At 47.7% G+C, this 20,626-nt stretch overlaps 1 protein-coding gene across 1 annotated transcript; it reads right to left on the bottom strand.

Moving 5' to 3' along the window:
- Positions 1-6,158: 6,158 nt before the first annotated feature.
- On the bottom strand, positions 6,159-11,569 carry LOC119400618 (uncharacterized). The gene is made up of 3 exons (XM_037667667.2): positions 11,418-11,569; positions 9,426-9,569; positions 6,159-6,376 (listed from the first exon to the last, which is right to left on the bottom strand). The coding sequence occupies exons 1-3, from the start codon at positions 11,517-11,519 to the stop codon at positions 6,167-6,169; spliced, it is 456 nt and encodes a 151-aa protein (XP_037523595.1). The 5' UTR covers positions 11,520-11,569; the 3' UTR covers positions 6,159-6,166.
- Between the last annotated feature and the right edge of the window lie 9,057 nt (positions 11,570-20,626).

The raw sequence follows: 20,626 nt of genomic DNA, 5'->3' as shown, positions 1-20,626 counted from the left end.
ACTTTTCTTTTTTTATTTCTTCGAAGACACGGCTGACTGTGTTCACGCGTGAGCGCGCGCGGGCACGTGGCAACCACGGTTACTACTCAGCTCAAAATGCTCAAATCAGCCAATGGCGTGGAATTTGAGTATATGACGCAGTGATTTTGAGTATATAGCGTCATTTGTTGAGAGAAGAGGGAATGATTTTTAGGTGACTCAGAATTAATTGGAAATTCCAGGTCGCGCGCTGTGCTATGTTTGGGTCGCGTGTTCTCGGGAGCCTCGACTACCGATCGGCAGCGTTTTCCGACCATGCTCAAAAAGTGCTGAGGGCCCCTTTAACGGATATGTGCCACTGCGCGGGCTACCAGAAAACTATCATAATCATAACGGGTATATGCCACAAAAAATGGGTAAATCCCACTACTCAGAACTGGTCGACTAAAAATAAAGTGGCAACAGAAGCGATGGCGTGCTCAATTATAAAAGCTAGTGTACAGCTCGCGCCTAACCATACGCAGCCATGAGTCGTCCGAAGCTAAATCGCACTCATGCACCACAGAAATTGGGTAAATCATTGAAGCCCAGTTCAACCTCATTACAGCCAAGTTCTATCTAGATAACGCCAAGTTCAACCTCGTTACAGCCAAGTTTTGCCTAGATAAATCCAAGTTCAATCTTCTGACAGCCAAGTTCTGCCTAGATAAAGCCAAGTTAAAGGGACACTAAAGAGCAAAACGATTTTTCTCGTATCAGTAAACTACTTTTTCACGATACCAAAAACGCCGCGCTTGCTGCGAGAAGACGCTTAGTGAGCGAGAAAACGCGCAAGAAAAAAATGTGGGTGGCGACGCCACCTTGAAATTTCCACACCACTCGCCGTGACGTCACATATTTTGACGGCGCCTACTAGGGCCCTACGTAGTTCCTAAATGGTAAAAATGGAGTGCACTGTCCTCTGAAGGAGCCATAGAGTTAACATACCAAGTTTGAGGAAATTTTGTTGAGCCAATGCCGCGAAAATAGGACAAACACACTTTGAAATCCGTGGCGTCACGCGTGAAGATTATGGCGGAAAATTTAAAAATGAAACTTTGCACTTCATTTTCTCCTTTATTGACACACCTATGGTGGTGAAATTAACGACATTATAGTTCTCAGAGTATAATTCATCAATCTAAACCGACTCATTGTTTCTCTTTAGTGTCCCTTTAAACTCCTCACAGCCAAGTTCTGCCTGGATAAAGCCAAGTTATACCTTGTTACAACCAAGTTCTGCCAAGATAAAGCCAAGTTCAACCTTGTGACAGCCAAGTTCTGCCTAGATAAAGCCAAGTTCAACCTTGTGACAGCTAAGTTCTGCCTAGATAGAGCCAAGTTAAACCTCGTTACAGACAAGCCCTGTCTAGATAAAGCCAAGTTCTACCTTGTTACAACCAAATTCTGCCTAGATAAAGCCAAGTTCAACCTTGTGACAGCCAAGTTCTGCCTAGATAAAACCAAGTTCAACCTTGTGACAGCCAAGTTCTGCCTAGATAGAGCCAAGTTAAACCTCGTTACAGCCAAGCTCTGCGTAGATAAAGCCAAGTTCTACCTTGTTACATCCAAATTCTGCCGAGATAAAGCCAAGTTCTACCTTGTTACAACCAAGTTCTGCCTAGATAAAGCCAAGTTCAACCTTGTGACAGCCAAGTTCTGCCTAGATAGAGCCAAGTTAAACCTCGTTACAGCCAAGCTCTGCCTAGATAAAGCCAAGTTCTACCTTGTTACAACCAAATTCTTCCTAGATAAAGCCAAGTTCTACCTTGTTACAACCAAATTCTGCCTAGATAAAGCCAAGTTCAACCTTGTGACAGCCAAGTTCTGCCTAGATAGAGCCAAGTTAAGCCTCGTTACAGCCAAGCTCTGCCTAGATAAAGCCAAGTTCTACCTTGTTACAACCAAATTCTGCATAGATAAAGCCAAGTTCTACCTTGTTACAACCAAGTTCTGCCTAGATAAAGCCAAGTTCAACCTTGTGACAGCCAAGTTCTGCCTAGATAGAGCCAAGTTAAACCTCGTTACAGCCAAGCTCTGCCTAGATAAAGCCAAGTTCTACCTTGTTACAACCAAATTCTGCATAGATAAAGCCAAGTTGTACCTTGTTACAACCAAATTCTGCCTAGATAAAGCCAAGTTCAACCTTGTGACAGCCAAGTTCTGCCTAGATAGAGCCAAGTTAAACCTCGTTACAGCCAAGCTCTGCCTAGATAAAGCCAAGTTCTACCTTGTTACAACCAAATTCTGCCTAGATAAAGCCAAGTTCTACCTTGTTACAACCAAGTTCTGCCTAGATAAAGCCAAGTTCAACCTTGTGACAGCCAAGTTCTGCCTAGATAGAGCCAAGTTAAACCTCGTTACAGCCAAGCTCTGCCTAGATAAAGCCAAGTTCTACCTTGTTACAACCAAATTCTGCATAGATAAAGCCAAGTTCTACCTTGTTACAACCAAATTCTGCATAGATAAAGCCAAGTTCTACCTTGTTACAACCAAATTCTGCCTAGATAAAGCCAAGTTCAACCTTGTGACAGCCAAGTTCTGCCTAGATAGAGCCAAGTTAAACCTCGTTACAGCCAAGCTCTGCCTAGATAAAGCCAAGTTCTACCTTGTTACAACCAAATTCTGCCTAGATAAAGCCAAGTTCTACCTTGTTACAACCAAGTTCTGCCTAGATAAAGCCAAGTTCAACCTTGTGACAGCCAAGTTCTGCCTAGATAGAGCCAAGTTAAACCTCGTTACAGCCAAGCTCTGCCTAGATAAAGCCAAGTTCTACCTTGTTACAACCAAATTCTGCATAGATAAAGCCAAGTTCAACCTTGTGACAGCCAAGTTCTGCCTAGATAAAGCCAAGTTCAACCTTGTGACAGCCAAGTTCTGCCTAGACAGAGCCAAGTTAAACCTCGTTACAGCCAAGCTCTGCCTAGATAAAGCCAAGTTCTACCTTGTTACAACCAAATTCTGCCTAGATAAAGCCAAGTTCAACCTTGTGACAGCCAAGTTCTGCCTAGATAGAGCCAAGTTAAACCTCGTTACAGCCAAGCTCTGCCTAGATAAAGCCAAGTTCAACCTTGTGACAGCCAAGTTCTGCCTAGATAAAGTCAAGTTCAACCTTGTGACAGCCAAGTTCTGCCTAGACAGAGCCAAGTTAAACCTCGTTACAGCCAAGCTCTGCCTAGATAAAGCCAAGTTCTACCTTGTTACATCCAAATTCTGCATAGATAAATCCAAGTTCAACCTTGTGACAGCCAAGTTCTGCCTAGATAAAGCCAAGTTCAACCTTGTGACAGCCAAGTTCTGCCTAGATAGAGCCAAGTTAAACCTCGTTACAGCCAAGCTCTGCCTAGATAAAGCCAAGTTCTACCTTGTTACAACCAAATTCTGCCTAGATAAAGCCAAGTTCTACCTTGTTACAACCAAATTCTGCCTAGATAAAGCCAAGTTCAACCTTGTGACAGCCAAGTTCTGCCTAGATAAAGCCAAGTTCAACCTTGTGACAGCCAAGTTCTGCCTAGACAGAGCCAAGTTCTACCTTGTTACAACCAAATTCTGCCTAGATAAAGCCAAGTTCTACCTTGTTACAACCAAATTCTGCATAGATAAATCCAAGTTCAACCTTGTGACAGCCAAGTTCTGCCTAGATAAAGCCAAGTTCAACCTTGTGACAGCCAAGTTCTGCCTAGATAGAGCCAAGTTAAACCTCGTTACAGCCAAGCTCTGCCTAGATAAAGCCAAGTTCTACCTTGTTACAACCAAATTCTGCATAGATAAATCCAAGTTCAACCTTGTGACAGCCAAGTTCTGCCTACATAAAGCCAAGTTCTACCTTGTTACAACCAAATTCTGCCTAGATAAAGCCAAGTTCTACCTTGTTACAACCAAATTCTGCCTAGATAAAGCCAAGTTCAACCTTGTGACAGCCAAGTTCTGCTTAGATAGAGTCAAGCTAAACCTCGTTACAGCCAAATTCTGCCTACATAAAGCCAAGTTCTACCTTGTTACAACCAAATTCTGCCTAGATAAAGCCAAGTTCAACTTTGTGACAGCCAAGTTCTGCCTAGATAGAGCCAAGTTAAACCTCGTTACAGCCAAGCTCTGCCTAGATAAAGCCAAGTTGTACCTTGTTACAACCAAATTCTTCCTAGATAGAGCCAAGTTAAACCTCGTTACAGCCAAGCTCTGCCTAGATAAAGCCAAGTTCTACCTTGTTACAACCAAGTTCTGCCTAGATAAAGCCAAGTTCAACCTTGTGACAGCCAAGTTCTGCCTAGATAGAGCCAAGTTAAACCTCGTTACAGCCAAGCTCTGCCTAGATAAAGCCAAGTTCTACCTTGTTACAACCAAATTCTGCCTAGATAAAGCCAAGTTCTACCTTGTGTTATGACCGGCAGTCGGTGGCGACGCGCTGACCCTGAGAATGGGCGAGCGATGCGTTCTCCCACTGCTAGAACACCTGCATCCATCGCAGAAACGGACTCGGTACGCGAAGCAACCGACAAAGGAAGTCTCGACCTCAAAGTCGGGGACGGCAAAGCCGGAGACAATGGGCCACCTGGGCTTGGCTTGGTGTGCTGCCGAACGACCTGACCTGTTTGTTTTGACAGGAGTCGCCGCAGACCCTTTTCTGCCCTTCGGGGAAGAGTCCTAGGAACAAGCCTGAGGAACCTGTCGCCTTGCTTCCCCCACAAGCGTGCCGTCGACCGACCTGACCCTTGCTGTTTCAAGAGTGCAACGACCCCTCAGCGACAGTGAAATGGACTGTGCCATGGTGGGTGGGGTCGTGTGTGTGATTGGTGGTCATCAAGAAGGAGGAGCCAGCCTGAGGGGTTAAAACGACGGTGCTAAGTGAGAAAGGGGGCTCTGAGCCCTCGGTAACAGGCTCATCCAATTCGCTCGTCGCTGAACTCTGACCTTGTCACGATGTAGATTGAGTGTACAAAAAGTGCCAGTAAACTTGTTGCTGCTTTCCCATCTTGCTAGCATCAGTTCCTCAACCCGGAGACTCGACTACGCTACCAAACGGAGTCCGGGTACGACGCTGCCCTATCGTAGCAACAACCCGGTTGCCGAGGAGGGACGGATCCAAATCACGGTCGCAACAACTGGTTGCATGGTGGGATGGATCCAAATACCCAGACACGACACTTGTTACAACCAAGTTCTGCCTAGATAAAGCCAAGTGCAACCTTGTGACAGCCAAGTTCTGCCTAGATAGAGCCAGGTTCAACCTCGTTACAGCCAAGTGCTGTAAAGGAATGGCTTTCGGCAAGGAATTATTGTTAAGGCTCGTTCCCACCTGCGACCAGCGCTAGTCGCGCGACCAAGCTAGTCACAAAGCGACTGGTCGCAAACGGTCGCAACTGGTCGTTTTGTTCGCCAAGAGACTGTTTTGGCTCACTCGCTCGCTGCTCGATTTTTCAGTCGTGCGACTGCACTCGCAAACTTCTGAATCAACCAGATGCGAAGAAACAGGGCGTCAGCTTATTTTGCAGGGCAGTAGCAATGCGAGTAGACGTGAATTCCGTGTGTCGACGGGTACAAGCCAGTCGCAAATGGTCGCGCAACCGGTTCTAGTGGCAGGTGTGAATGAGCCTTTAGTGTGGCGTTCGTAGCCTCCGTCACACTTCGTGCGCAAGAACGCTATGATCGCACAGCGCGTGCGCAGAACGTCTGCTCATGTGCACTATGGGAAATGCGGTGCACGTAACGCGGCCATGGACGTGATGGGCATTGACGCACTAAAACTTGCTATCATCGTGAGACGGTAAGTAATCTTGGAGGTGGACGATAGATGACGGACATTACCACTATGGTAGAGTGAAGGTTTGATATGCTGACTTAAGAATATTAGGTGGCAATTTGCGTTGACTGCGACGAACGTAGTCAAGCCTTGAGAACGCGCAGGCAGTAGTGATGTGCGACCACGAAAGGGGTAGACGTGCATAATTTTGATCGTGGGCTTGCTTAAACTATTTCTTTTTGTTTTGCAATATTACCCTCTGCTTCTATAATGCTCTGCGAGTAGTGCATGTTTTCGTTATAAAACATATAGCACCTGGAAGCACCAAATCATGAGCAGTATGTGTTTTCAACAGCATTGCTCTGCAAATGTCCGGCAGCGTGCAACCAACATGCAATGAAGGCGCTCCTATTCCCCGAAGATCCTGCAGGTAGCCTCCTTGAAATCGTCGCCCTTTTGGCTCCTGATGTAGTCCACTACCATCTTGACTCGCTGCAGGCGGCTGTTTCGGCCGTATGTGTTTAGGGAGACACACGTGTTGTCGTAGTCGTCGTAGTCGATGTCGAAGGCGGCGATGCCAAACTTTAGCTCTGGATTATCGGCTTTCGCGGCGCAGAGCTGCACATCCAAAAAAAGAAAGAAAAAAGGAAATTGATCGCAAGAAGAATATACTTAACATAAAGAGTTCCTTGTAGATCTTCGAAGACACAATTTTCCGTATTCCTTCGTCTTTACCTGTTGCGCAGAGGAGGATGCTGCGACTAGCTTACACGTCTATAGATCTTTAGTTAGGGAAAGCTTTGGTTGAACTCTATGAGTTATTGCAAAGACAAGCACGGTGATAATTTGTGATGCCTCTTCGACTGTGATGATTACATTCCGCACTCAGTAGAATAATACTCTCAAGTCACAGCCCTCCAGTACGGCTGCACTTCCTGCTATACCTTAGCGAATGTCGTGTCACAATTTGCTGCCCTGACTTCGACCCTTTCACGTACATACTATACCATAAACGGGCGTCTTCGCGGTGTGCTTAAAGGATTAGCTGTAAAGCTAATCACGTAAGAACAAAACCAACAGAGAATAAGCTATCAAATGCTTTAGATGAGCTAGTTGGTACTGACTTCATGCGTCTATTATTCTAGCGAACACACACATACACACTACACAGAACAAAACAGGACAAGCGCTAGACATCAAATGATTGTTAAAGGGACCCTGAAACGGTTTTTTGAAGTTTTGTCAGCATTTAGGCAAGAATATCCCTAAATCATTCGCACCAGAAATTAAGCGACGCACCGTGTACCAAGGCCACTACGGACAATTATATCTATACCCTCCTCCTCACCCTGCCTTGCACCCTCAACTCACAGACACGCTGGCATCGCCAGCGATCGCAGCGCTGTCATACTCGACGGCTTGAGCTTCGCCCAGTCATGGCCTCCAATATTGCGCGCCGACAGGCTGCGCGCAATCTCGTAGGCCCAGGGGTTCAGTGCGCCCGGCAGCACGCCGCTCGCGGAGTGGTTAATATTTGCTCCGACAGGTGCCGCCACACTACCAGTCGATCTTATTTTATTCTCCTGTACGGCGACAACCTGCAAAAGCATGCGGACAAACAAAGAGAGTTCGAGAACGATCACCGATAAGCGTAAACCCTGGCAATGTGGTTGTGTCTTCAGGGGTGAAGTTACAGCCGCAGACATGTGGATCGTGGCGTTGAACGGATAGCGAGAGCGCGACGCTCATTGCAGCGACGAGCTGAAGTGATTCCGCTCGCCAGATGCCTCACAAACATTGCACGATGTCGCAGCTACAAGTCACCAATTGCTAGATATGTGGTACACAACACAGCTAGGGCAATTCATTTTGTCCAAGAAAAGAAACCTCGAGATTAAACACTGTCGCTCAGCTCACGTCAACACAGAGCACGTTGTAACACAGGCAGACGACGCTCGTTGCCCACAGAAGGTTCAGTGACGTGGACTGGACATATCCAATCGGATCAGCCGCCTGCGTGACGTCGCGCTTCCAGTGCGACACGCACTGGAAGTGGGCGGGGATCACAGCTGAGCGGCTGTGATCGGTGGCGATTCGCAGCTTTAAAGCCTTGTAATAAATTACACAGTTTACGCGCATAGTTTACATCGGTCTGTAAATAATCCTTACGACTTGCTCTACCGGTCCAATGTGTTCGTACAAAATCCTCAAAACCGTTTCAGGGTCCCTTTAATGGACGTTCCAGGACGCGTATATACATTTCAACACGTGCACTAACACTCCGAACACCGCGGCGCTGAATAACACTCATAGGTTTAAATGCACATATATACCCAATGAAGTGGACGGGAGGATGACCGCCGCCGTAGCTTAGTGGTAGAGCATCGGACGCGTTATTCGAAGGTCGCAGGTTCGGTCCCTGCCGGCGCCAAGTTATCGTGTCGCCCACTTTACTTTCTTCAAGTTCACATCACAATTACTACAAAAAAATTACACCATCTCCCTCTAACGGGAACTATGTGTGGATGGGAAGGAGCGCCGCTCGACGTTCACGTTTCGATTCGGCTTCGCGTTGCCGCACCGCCTAGAGATCCGCCGCTCGACGTTGACGTTTTGATCCGGCTTCCCGAGCCCGGAGTTCAGGGGCCGCTTGCCACCGTTCACGTTTCCTTTCGGCTTCGCAAGCCCGAAGTTCGGAATCGCCACGTCGCCGCTCCTGTTTCGCGGCAGCGGCCCAAGCGCTCATCGCGGCGCTGCAGAGGAGAGAGAATGAGGCGCGCGCGCTCCGTCGTTTTCATACCGCGGAACGACCGTGGCGCTCCCAGCGGAGTATGCAGCTGTCACGCCACCTGTCGTGCACACCGCTCCGTAGAGTAGAGGATTCCTAGAGGAAAGAGGGGGAACGTAGGAGAGGAGAGAGGGGGAGGGGACGCGCATGCGCAGTGGGGGGTGGACGCCGCGGGAAAGAAGGAGGGAGGGACGGACAAAGCCCCCGCCATAAGCTGCTTCTCTTCTAATAACATAGCCTATACTTTCCTGGGATTTCTTGTTCGTTAGTTCTAATTATAATGTGTCTAGAATGTGATGGGAGGCGACACATGAAACTGTGCCTGATTTCAAGACATATGCATGCCTGGTATAACGTTGAATGAAGAAAAGCAAGATTCTGTAGGAGGCATGGGACGACAAACACAACGCGACCTGGACGCAGCCGGATCAAATAAGGGAGTAATGACCACTGTGGTTTCAACCCCTTCAGAATCACTGGTTGACTGCGTCTCGGCGAAACCGTTAAACCAACCTAACACAGTGGAGGCAGCTATTGCCTTAGCTGTAGCGTCTAACCCCAATGCCGTTGTCCTCGCAGGCTCTTAGAAATTCAGTCTAAGGGTTGCGAAACTAAGCGTGAATAGAGCAGCAGCGCAATAAGTGACCAGCTTGTCCGACAAAAGCGGCAAAGTGGGCAGAGAATTAAACTGAAGAAAATTTTAATTCACGGAGAATTAAAGGTGGGCGGCTAGACTTTTATCTTGCATACTGTTGCCCATTTCTTTTTACAGGCACAATGTGTTTACAATGGTAGTAGGAAACCTCAGACGCTTGCAAAGTACTCCGTGCAGGCTACGACAGGACCGGTCGGGACAGCAAAAAAAAAAAAATCGCTTACCTTGACAGCCAGGCCGAACTCGTTGTCGTAGGCGAACACGCGGTTCATGTCCGGGGAATAGGCGTGAATGGCACAGTGTTTGCCTGAGTATGTTAACTGAAACACGTTTTTTTGACCCTGCTTCATGGTTGTAGCCGGGCACACCTGTAAGTACATTACGTATCAGACTACTGACACTCCTGAACAATTTCGCTTACCTGCCGCATGCCGGTGCCATCATGACAACGTCGTGTGCAAGACGCATCGACTGTTTGTTAAGGGACACGCAGCTGGCAGTATTATATTATAGCATTAAGAAAACGCAAGCAAATGCGTTGAGAATTTGTGCTGGGCTGGTTGTTTCATAATTCTAAACTGCAGAGCGCAAATTCAATACGGAACATAGAAGAGCACACTCAGCACAGGACAAGCGTTACCTCGCACCTACCTTTATTGTGAAAAAAGAAAAAAACGTTCCTACATGGGTATAGTTTACAGCCACCATGCGCAAGCGCACTGCCCATCACCACCACAAAAAAAGTTTGCATATCGCCAGAATGCAGATTACAACACCAAAGCTAAAAATGATTATTCTTTTTTGCGCAACGTCCCATAAGTATCATTGACGCAATCACTCTCTTTCTTTCTGGTATGGTACGCCGCCAAAAATGTCTGGCCACCAAATTCTCATTCTTAGCCAAAATTCGAATACTCGTAATCATTGGTTCACAGGGTTCCCCATTAGAACAGGGGGTGGCAATGTTTCATCGAGCTCAATGGGCTCATTGCACCTTACTGTCACATTTTTCAAGCTTTGCGACACCTTCTGACTCTAGTTAAATTGGGCAAATGCGCCGAATTTCGGCTGACTATATGGTCGGCAATATCCAAGAGTGCACTTGGATGGGGGTCAGAACGGCTTCATTTTGTGAGACTGTTCCTTCATTTTTGTATACATGATGACGCTGATGACTCGCTCTGAATGAGGTCTGCATTTGGTATATCGTTTCTAGGCGTTACCTTTGGTCCTTATCAACTTTTTATGGCGAGGCTTAGCGCGAGGAAAAGAAGCAGACACGGGACAGGCGCTGTCCCGCGTCTTCTTCTCTGTGTCCTGTTTTCCTCGCGCTAATAAGTCTCGCCATGAATCCATACCAGCTCGCCCAGTTCACCACTTTACTTATTAACTCTATAAAAACACGAAGCTCTTCATCCGTCTCTCCGGCCTAGACAAACATAATCAAATACGATGTGCGCAACCTAACATAATAACCGTGATATTACTTTAATAATACCTTTGCACTTACAGAAATAATGAGGCCTTCCGAAGCTATTTTGGGGCTTACTGGCAGAAACTGACAGGTAGTGTACAAAGAGGGTATTGGTAAAAAAATAGCGCGACCCATTAAGAACATTACCAATGCGGATGCCCGCTGATACACGGTAGGCACTTTTTACAGCGAATACCGAGTACCTACATGAGAATGGATTACACAATGTCTGAAAGTACGATAGACTTGTATAATAATTAGGGTACATAATATACGGCTACGGTAGAGCTATTATGTTACAACAAGGAAATAAACTGCATAATAATAATGCTATTTCGATAATGGTATGTAGACGCCAAATTATTGCTATTATTATAAAATGATTATCAAAATACTGCTATAGCTGCACATTACATCCGCTTGTGGACGCTAGCGGAAGAGAAGGGCAAGAGCTTTTGCTCAAAGTGACACTCGCCTTCTAGCAGAATTCTGAAAATACAGTTAGCGTCATTCCAATTTCTGCAATAATGAACCAATTGCAATGATTCTTCTGGCAAAACGCTCGGGAAACGGAGCCTTATAACTTCCAGAGAACAGGATAAATTTGTAATAGGGTCGGGCGAGACTACCTTTAAAGGCATCGATATGTCGCTAAATTTTGCGACTTATTCGCTGTGCTATCAACACTGGTTACGGTGTTCATGTTGAATTGCGGTGTTTCTCTCGTGGTCGACTACCTCACCTCAGTGTACCTTCCGAAGGATTTGCTGTTCGGGTCAGACACACAGCGGTTGAAGAAATCCACTTCGCCGCTGTACTTGGGCACCGTCCACCGACCCTTCATGGTCACAGAAATGACACCTCGGAAATTCGCTGTTTTCAATTTGAAGTCATTTAAGCTGTACGCAGCCGTGGACTGTAAAGGAGAGAAGCAGAATGTTTGTGTCACAGTGCCGTGCTTCTTACCGCTTTGTGGCTCCTGCATTAACCAAATTTTAAGACTAGAAAAACAGCACTAAAAATACAGGACGAAGAAAGCACACAGACTAATTTAAAAAATACCACGTCTTGGTCTGTGTTCTTTCGTCGTCCTTTCATTTTAGCGCTGTGTTTCTACTAGGAATCATGAACCAACTATCCCAACGCGTACCGTACTGAAATTTGAAGGTTTATTTCATTTCATTTTATTTCCTTAAATACACCTGTAGGGGATGCTACATGAGGGATACTACATTTCGTACGCGAGTCCTTCTTTTCACCCATATATATATATATATATATATATATATATATATATATATATATATATATATATATATATATATATATATATATATATATATATATATATATATATATATATATATTATACAATAGTACGGTAATTGCGCGGCCGGTACTGTATTACACTTTGCTGGAATAAGCCGGGCAGGTAATGGCGGCTGTGCTGTGGGAAATGTCGTCCCATTCAGATGATTCACGTGGGAAAGAGGAGGCAGAAAATGCAGTGCCGCTGCGTGTTGTGGTGACTTGCAAGGCATGACCGGTGCGATGAGCTATGTGGGCTGGAGGGGTGATAAAGTCTGGGCGGTCCCGTGAGCTGTAGTAGAACTTATGGAACAGAGCTAATGTGGCAGTGCGGCGACGAAGTACAACGGTTAATAGAGATGATTCTTCTTTCAATGATGACATAGTTACATGATACGAATTCGATGAATGAATAACTCGTACCGGGCGGTTCTGTAATGCCTCAAGTGAATTTGTTAGAGAAGCCTGAGGCGGGCTCCAAAAAGCAGCGGCATACTCAAGCTTTGGACGGCTATTGGATTGTAGGCTAGCAGTTTTAAATGCTTGGAAGCCTGATGTAAATGCAGTTTTGTAAATTCGAGTGATTTGTTGGCAGCCGTTATTATGTTAGTGGCATGCGCACCCCACGTTAGATCATGTGACAATGTCACACCTAAGTACTTATAAGAGTCGGCTCTGTCCAAGGCAACGTTACCGATTGTGTAAGGAAAGGTTAAGTTGTTTTGACGACTCGAGAAGATAATGATTTGCTTTCAGTTGCGTTAAGTGTCATGAGCCACTGGTCACACCGTGCTTGAATAGAGCTAAGATAATCTCGAAGTGCTTGTTGCTCGGATGGATTAGTAATAGTATTGTTACAACAAAACGCATATTTACAGATATGTAGAAGCAGAAATAATGGCTGAGACAATGGCGCACTGGAGCCTGTCCTTGCACTTCGGCGTTGTCCCTCTTCCAGAGAGGGTCCCACTACTGCGTTGCGCCACTAACCCACTACTGCTTTGTGTCACTACCCATCGGCTTAATAGCGCCGACCAGGCACTTGTCACGGAAGTAGTGAGGTGACGGCACATATGGTTTCAGTCTTACGACGTGCACAGCAGTGGATGGTGGTGGCGTAAATTGCACTGAATCGACGACTCGCCCTATTTCGTATGTTAGATCAGTGACCTTGCGCAGGACTCTGTACGGTCCATCATAGTGAAATAACTTTTCGGAGAGACCGATGCGCCGACATGGGGTCCACAACAGGACATGTGAACCGGCTGCATAAGGGACATCTCGGTGTCGGCGATTATACAGGTCTTTTTGAGAGGCCTGAGAGTCGCTCTCGGGCAATCTGTCGTGCTGTGCCGGCTCGCGCAATGGCATCGCGAACGTATGCGACAGGCGAGTTTGAACCAGTGGGAAGCAGCCTGTCAAGAGGCAGGGATGGCTCACGTCCATACAGAAGATAAAACGGAGAATAGCCTGCGGTGTCATTCCTTGAGGAGCTGTAAGCGAATGTGACGTAGGGTAACGTTGCGTCCCAGCCGCGGTGGTCTGCAGAAACGTACATCGACAACATGTCGGTGAGAGCGAGGTTCAGGCGCTCCGTAAGTCCATTAGTTTGCGGGTGGTATGCCGTTGTGAACTTGTGGTTCGTAGAAGAGGAACGAACAATGTCCTGGATGACCCGGGTCAAGAAGTCTCGGCCTTGGTCGGTGAGAAGCTGTCGATGAGCACCTCGATGCAAGATGATGTCATGCAGTACAAAGTCGGCGACATCGGTAGCGCAGCTGGTGGGAAGAGCTCGGGTATTGGCGTAAGTGTTGCGTAGTCAGTCGCTACGGCGACCGACTTGTTCCCGGATGCAGAAGTGGGAAATAGCCTGAGAAGGTCGAGCCCGACACGGTAGATTGGTCCGGCGGGGATATAAATAGGCTGAAGGTGGCCGCCTGGAAGCATTGCTGGTCGTTATCGACATTGACATAGGTCGCAGCTACTGAATTACTTTTGCAAGGAGCGTTGGAGGCCTGGCCATAAAAAACGACGCCGGACGCGATCGTAAGTACGTGCGACTCCAAGGTGACCGGCGGTAGGTTCATCGTGGAGCTGGCGGAGAACATCTGCCCGCAAGTGGGAAAGCACGACGAGAAGGCGTTCAGGGCGTTGGGGGCACATATTGTGGCGGTAGAGGACACCGTCGTGAATGCAGTACAAGTTGAGAGAAGTGCTTGGAGTTGCGGAACTCAGACTGTCAATGATGGGACGTAAAAAAGAGTCGCGGCGTCGCTCACAACTATATATATCGAGGAAGTCTGATATTGAGAATACCCCAACCTGAGCGGCTCTTTCTGCGGCGTCGGGTGGATCCACTTGGCTACCGTGTCAGGAAACCGGCGTCCTGATGGAGTTGGCCGGATTTCTAAACAACCCAGTAGGTATATTCTTGAAGGCGGAGAGACCAACCACCGAGGCGGCCCGTGGGACCTTTGAGCGAAGAGAGCCAGCAAAGGGCGTGATGGTCAGTTACAACAGTAAAGCTGCGGCCACACAGGTATGGGCGAAACTACCGAAACTAGAGCAAGGCACTCTCTTTCGGTGATTGAATAGTTCTCCTCCACCGAGGACAATAGTCGGCTGGCGTAGGCGATGACGCAGTCCCGTCCGTGTTGACGCTGAGCGAGAACAGCACCACTTCGGCAGCGTACGCACGGTAAGGGCGCCGGTGAATTGGGTTGGCATCGCCGGTGCTGATGTGGTGGGTCACAACCGATGTCTGACCTAACGGCAAGGAAAGGATATTGATGCGCACACACATAAAAACATGGACTCAGGAGACTCGGACGAGCGCAAAGTCTCCTGAGTCCGTGTTTTTATGTGTGTGCGCATCAATATTCTTTCCTTGCAAGTGTGAACCAACTCGCCCAGCAGCAAGTTTTATTGAGCCTAACGGGCGGTTGTCAAGATCGAATATATCGGCATTAGATGTCTAGAGACCACGTAGATCTTGTGCTTCAGTGGGCGGAAGATCGGGCGCTATCATTTTTTCAATGTCATTGCCTGGGAGGTCGAGTGCAGTAAGCTAGTTTGAGGATGTAGTTGCGGTCACTGACCAAGTTAAGGCGAAAAACACAGACACAGAGCAATCTGTGTTTTTCGCCTTGACTTGGTCAGTGACCGCATCTACATCCTCATTATGATACCTGACCAGGCGAACTTTCTTGACTACGTATCATACAGAACTAACTACGGACAAGACGTCGTAACGAAGGTTCGCCAGTTCATGTCGCTTACTTCAAGTATAGCTGCCTTCAAGTGCCATTTTTCGTTCAACCAGGCGTGCAAAACGGAAGGCCTTGTGCCAAAATGTCTACGCTTGAAGACACCGGTAGCGTCAGCGAGGAGCCACAAGATGATTCGACAAGCTGAGAAGAAGTTAGTGTCAGCACGCGTCCAAGAATGCCGACAGCAAAAAAAATCTGTTTTTTCGCCTTGACTTGGTCAGTGACAGCATCTACATCCTCATTATGATACCTGACCAGGCGAACTTTCTTGACTACGTATCATACAGAACTAACTACGGACAAGACGTCGTAACGAAGGTTCGCCAGTTCATGTCGCTTACTTCAAGTATAGCTGCCTTCAAGTGCCATTTTTCGTTCAACCAGGCGTGCAAAACGGAAGGCCTTGTGCCAAAATGTCTACGCTTGAAGACACCGGTAGCGTCAGCGAGGAGCCACAAGATGATTCGACAAGCTGAGAAGAAGTTAGTGTCAGCACGCGTCCAAGAATGCCGACAGCAAAAAAAATCTGTTTTTCGCCTTGACTTGGTCAGTGACAGCATCTACATCCTCATTATGATACCTGACCAGGCGAACTTTCTTGACTACGTATCATACAGAACTAACTACGGACAAGACGTCGTAACGAAGGTTCGCCAGTTCATGTCGCTTACTTCAAGTATAGCTGCCTTCAAGTGCCATTTTTCGTTCAACCAGGCGTGCAAAACGGAAGGCCTTGTGCCAAAATGTCTACGCTTGAAGACACCGGTAGCGTCAGCGAGGAGCCACAAGATGATTCGACAAGCTGAGAAGAAGTTAGTGTCAGCACGCGTCCAAGAATGCCGACAGCAAAAAAAATCTGTTTTTCGCCTTGACTTGGTCAGTGACAGCATCTACATCCTCATTATGATACCTGACCAGGCGAACTTTCTTGACTACGTATCATACAGAACTAACTACGGACAAGACGTCGTAACGAAGGTTCGCCAGTTCATGTCGCTTACTTCAAGTATAGCTGCCTTCAAGTGCCATTTTTCGTTCAACCAGGCGTGCAAAACGGAAGGCCTTGTGCCAAAATGTCTACGCTTGAAGACACCGGTAGCGTCAGCGAGGGGCCACAAGATGATTCGACAAGCTGAGAAGAAGTTAGTGTCAGCACGGGTCCAAGAATGCCGACAGACAAAAAAAATCTGTTTTTCGCCTTGACTTGGTCAGTGACAGCATCTACATCCTCATCATGATACCTGACCAGGCGAACTTTCGTCGAACTCTTGACTAAATAAGCTAGTTTGCATGGTGTCTAGGTACGTCTACTGATAACTGAGAGATATGGCATTCTTGTAGTGACGACACGACGCCGAGCGTAATACCTGCAGGAAGAACATGGGTGGTTAGACCGAAGTCCAAAAGAGGTAAACAAGTGCGGTTGCTGCATACTGTGACCACAGTTTGCCGGACGGCAACAGAATGCTTCTAGATGGCGTCGGTAATCGATGAAACAATATATCAATATGTTGTCACACTTATGACGACAACCTTGCGTTGTTCTGCGCGTTGGGCTGGTTAGGCCCAGAAGCGGCTTAGTCCGAACTTTTTTGTTTTCTTCTACGCGTGGTTCCCACACACGACAACCATGCGGCATTAGCCCCCCCTTTGAATAACATCGGCTCGATGCTTGTAATGGAAAAAAATAACTAGAGCACGCGTAGATGCAGAGAACCAGAGACTGAAACCAGTAAACGCAGGGGAAATAAAGATGACGCACCGACACTTGCCCCATGCGCAAACAGGAAAAAAAAAGGAAACCACAGGAGTCACATGCTAATAGAGGTAGCACGAAAGCACAAGGGCTACTGTGTGTAGTACGGCTTTAGTCGTACGACGTGCACGGTTTCCGGTCCACGTTGCGTCTTGATCTGTCGCCGTCCGTGTGCTCCTTGGCGCTACTGTTCAGAATTATAATGATAACAGGCAATAATGCCAAGGAAAGTATAGGAGATGTTACTTGTAATAGCTGGAATATAGGTAAATGTGAAGACAGTAAAGCGGACGAAAAGATAACTTGCCGCCGGCAGGGGCTGAACCTGTGACCTTCGAATAACGCGTCCGATGCTCTACCACTGAGCTACGGCGGTTGTCATCCCCCCGTCCACTTTATAGGGTAGATATGTGCATTTAAACCCAGGAGTGTTAGTCAGCGCCGATCGCAGCCATGGCGGCGAGTGTGGAACACACTTTTTCTGCATTTTTGGCGTCACGTAGCACGTGAATTTTTTACGAGCTGGCAGCTGACCAATAATCTCTCGCATACGACCTGAAGGCATCAAGTCTGTCAGAACGAGACCCTTGCTATGAATGAAGGAAAGAAGATGGCTTTTAAGGGCTCGTTTTTCTTTGTTAGACACAATAGATTGATAACTAACAGACAATAATGCCAAGGAGAGTATAGGATATGTTATTTGTAATAACTGGAATATAAATGTGAAGAAAGTAAATTGGATGAAAAGATAACTTGCCGCTGGCGAAGACCCTGCCGGCGGCAAGTTATCTTTTCGTCCAAGTTATCTTTTCGTCAGCAGCATTTGCGCTCTCCTTCTCCATGGCTAAACCACACTGGCAAACGCCAGTCAGAGGTGCTATGAGCGGCTCCAGCGCAGTGTCAGACGGAGACAGCACAGCGAAGGAGAATAGCTGCACGCGCGCCGGCACCAGTACGTCTACCTGGGCTACAACGTCACTCCTCTGGAAAACGCAGACCGGCTGCAGCGAGTCGCGCGGGGCAGCGGCGGAGTGCGCGAGAGGTGCCGGCTCCGATGCGCCAGCTGTGTGACATCACTGATCCTCGCGCATGCGCAGCACGGCTCTTGAGGAGCCACGCGAAACTGGCTCGGCTAGGCCAGTGTAGCTAACGCTACAAAAATCCGCATCTTATAGTTGGCAATGACAATACCAATCTGACATCACGTGAATGTGTTAAAAAAAGAATTAAACAGACTGTAAACACTTGCACAAATCCAGAAAACATGGGTTATCTACACAACTACGAACCGACGTTATCTCAGAAGTTTTTTTGAAGGTAAGCGTATTCCGCTTCTATTAGCGGAGTACGCAAGGGGAGGATCTAAAAGAAGCGGAGGATCTAAAAATTTTCTATATGTGGATGATTTTCTCGTGGTTTACCGTGAACTTCACCCCACACGCGTCATGATAGATGTTCTGAAGGTTTTTAAGGAGAGGGGTCTTGCTTGGTTTGAAGTTCACATGTGAAGTCCCTCTGAACAATTTTTTTCAGTTTTTGGATTTGGGTTGAACCTTCGCTCCAGACCATGTTTGTTGGATTTACTCGCCCAGAATAAGAAAATCGCTGTTGCAATTTTCATCGGCTCATTCGCGTTTGGTAAAAAGTGGTATATCCACTAATTGTCTACACGCGGCTGTCACTAAATCATGCTTTCACCAAGTAGAGTGCAGTTTCGTTAGGCAGGTGAACCGGCTGCGTGAAGCCAGGTTTCCGGATGAAGTTCTAGTTTCGGCGTGAAGCAGAATTTTGCGCAAGATAAAAATGGAGCGGGCTGGTGGTGAGCATGTCATTAACGACAGAAGGTGACCGACAAGTTGGTGGTTATTCCATATTTGCATGGAGTGTCACACCGGTTAAAAAAGGCCGTAGCAAGATATGGTGTATGCGTGGTGTTTTCAGCAAAAAACAGGGTTGGTAAGGTGTGTGCAGCCATTGACAAAAAAGGAAAGGAAAAAAGATACAAGAGCTAAAAATGGCTGTGGCGTGAATCATCGGAAGAAGTTCGTTGAGTGTCAGTCGGGGGTGGTGTACCGCGTGCCCTTCTTATGTGGTGCTTCATACGTTGGACAGACGGGGTGCTGCCTGAATGTACGTCTCAGAGATCACCTGAGCTACTTAAAAGGCACGCCGTACACACACTTGGCGATGCATTGAAAAGTTTGTAATGAGTGTTCTCCGCTTTTTGAGGCGACGCAGGTCTTTTTCGCTCACAAGCACCAGAAGACTTAAATGTAAACATTTCGACAGAAGTCTGTCTGGCTGGGTGGAAGAATTAAGAAGTTGAAATACCTCCAGCCACAAATTCTTGGAGGAAACCCGACGTTTCGAGACCGGCTTGGTCTCTTCTTCAGGGGTGACTGTGCTGATCAGGGGGGCTTCGTCGCAGCTTGTTTTTGGCTCCGCCTTTCTCTTTCCCTCACATTCCGGAGGCCGTGCACGTAGATCGGAGGCATTGTTCCGAGGGACCGGTTCACATTCGCAGGTGTGTTCTGGATGTGCCACGACTCGAGTAAGAGCCTCCTTCCCAGATTCCTTTCCGTTTCTATGATGGAAGCGCCCTCGAAGTCAATTTTGTGGTCGTGCTTCTCGCAATGCTCTGCAAGGGCACTGCGTTGCATTTCCATCTTTCTGACGTCGTTTTTGTGTTGGCGCATTCTTTCCGGGAAGCACTTACTCTCGCCTATGTAGCTCGCTGGACAGTCAGCACATGACACTTTGTAGACCACGCCCTGGTGTTGCTCCCGGGATGGTCGATCTTTCGGCCGCGGTAGTAAGCGAGCGAGCGTTGAGGCCGGCTTGTGAACCACCGTGACCCCAGCTTTTCCGAGAACCCTGGCGAGCTGTTCGCTAGTTCCCGGAACATACGGGATGACGACTCGTTGGGCTGGTTTCTTCGATACCATTGTATCCGGTGGGGTGGCCAGCGTGGGAGGAGGGTCACGTGTGTCGTTCGCAGGTGCGTCTCCGCGGTGGGGAAGCTGATCTCTCGGCATGAGGCGTGCACACGGCGGATGAAAGCTGTCGTGTATCCGTTCTTTCTTAACTCGGCCACGACCCTCTCTTCTTCTCTCTTTCTCTCTCCTTCTGATGTGCAAATGGCTCTTGCTCGTGAAAAGAGTGCCGACACCACGGAAGCTTTGTGGGCAGTGGGGTGACTCGAGGTGAAATGCAAATACCTGCCGGTGTGCGTTGGTTTTCTGTACACCGAGAAGGTCATGCGTTCGCCTTGTCGTCGTACTAAAACATCGAGGAACGGTAGCGCTCCGTCTTGTTCTCTTTCCACCGTAAACTGGATTGCTTGGTCGACGGAGTTAAGATGTTCGAGGAAGCTGTCTACCGCTGTTCTCTTTATGATGCAGAAGCAGCGGTAGACAGCTTCCTCGAACATCTTAACTCCGTCGACCAAGCAATCCAGTTTACGGTGGAAAGAGAACAAGACGGAGCGCTACCGTTCCTCGATGTTTTAGTACGACGACAAGGCGAACGCATGACCTTCTCGGTGTACAGAAAACCAACGCACACCGGCAGGTATTTGCATTTCACCTCGAGTCACCCCACTGCCCACAAAGCTTCCGT

Source organism: Rhipicephalus sanguineus, chromosome 7 (assembly GCF_013339695.2).
Source record: "Rhipicephalus sanguineus isolate Rsan-2018 chromosome 7, BIME_Rsan_1.4, whole genome shotgun sequence".
Lineage (NCBI taxonomy): Eukaryota > Metazoa > Arthropoda > Arachnida > Ixodida > Ixodidae > Rhipicephalus > Rhipicephalus sanguineus.
The sequence above is the reverse complement of the archived record's forward strand: the minus strand, read 5'-3'. Positions and strand labels throughout refer to the sequence as shown.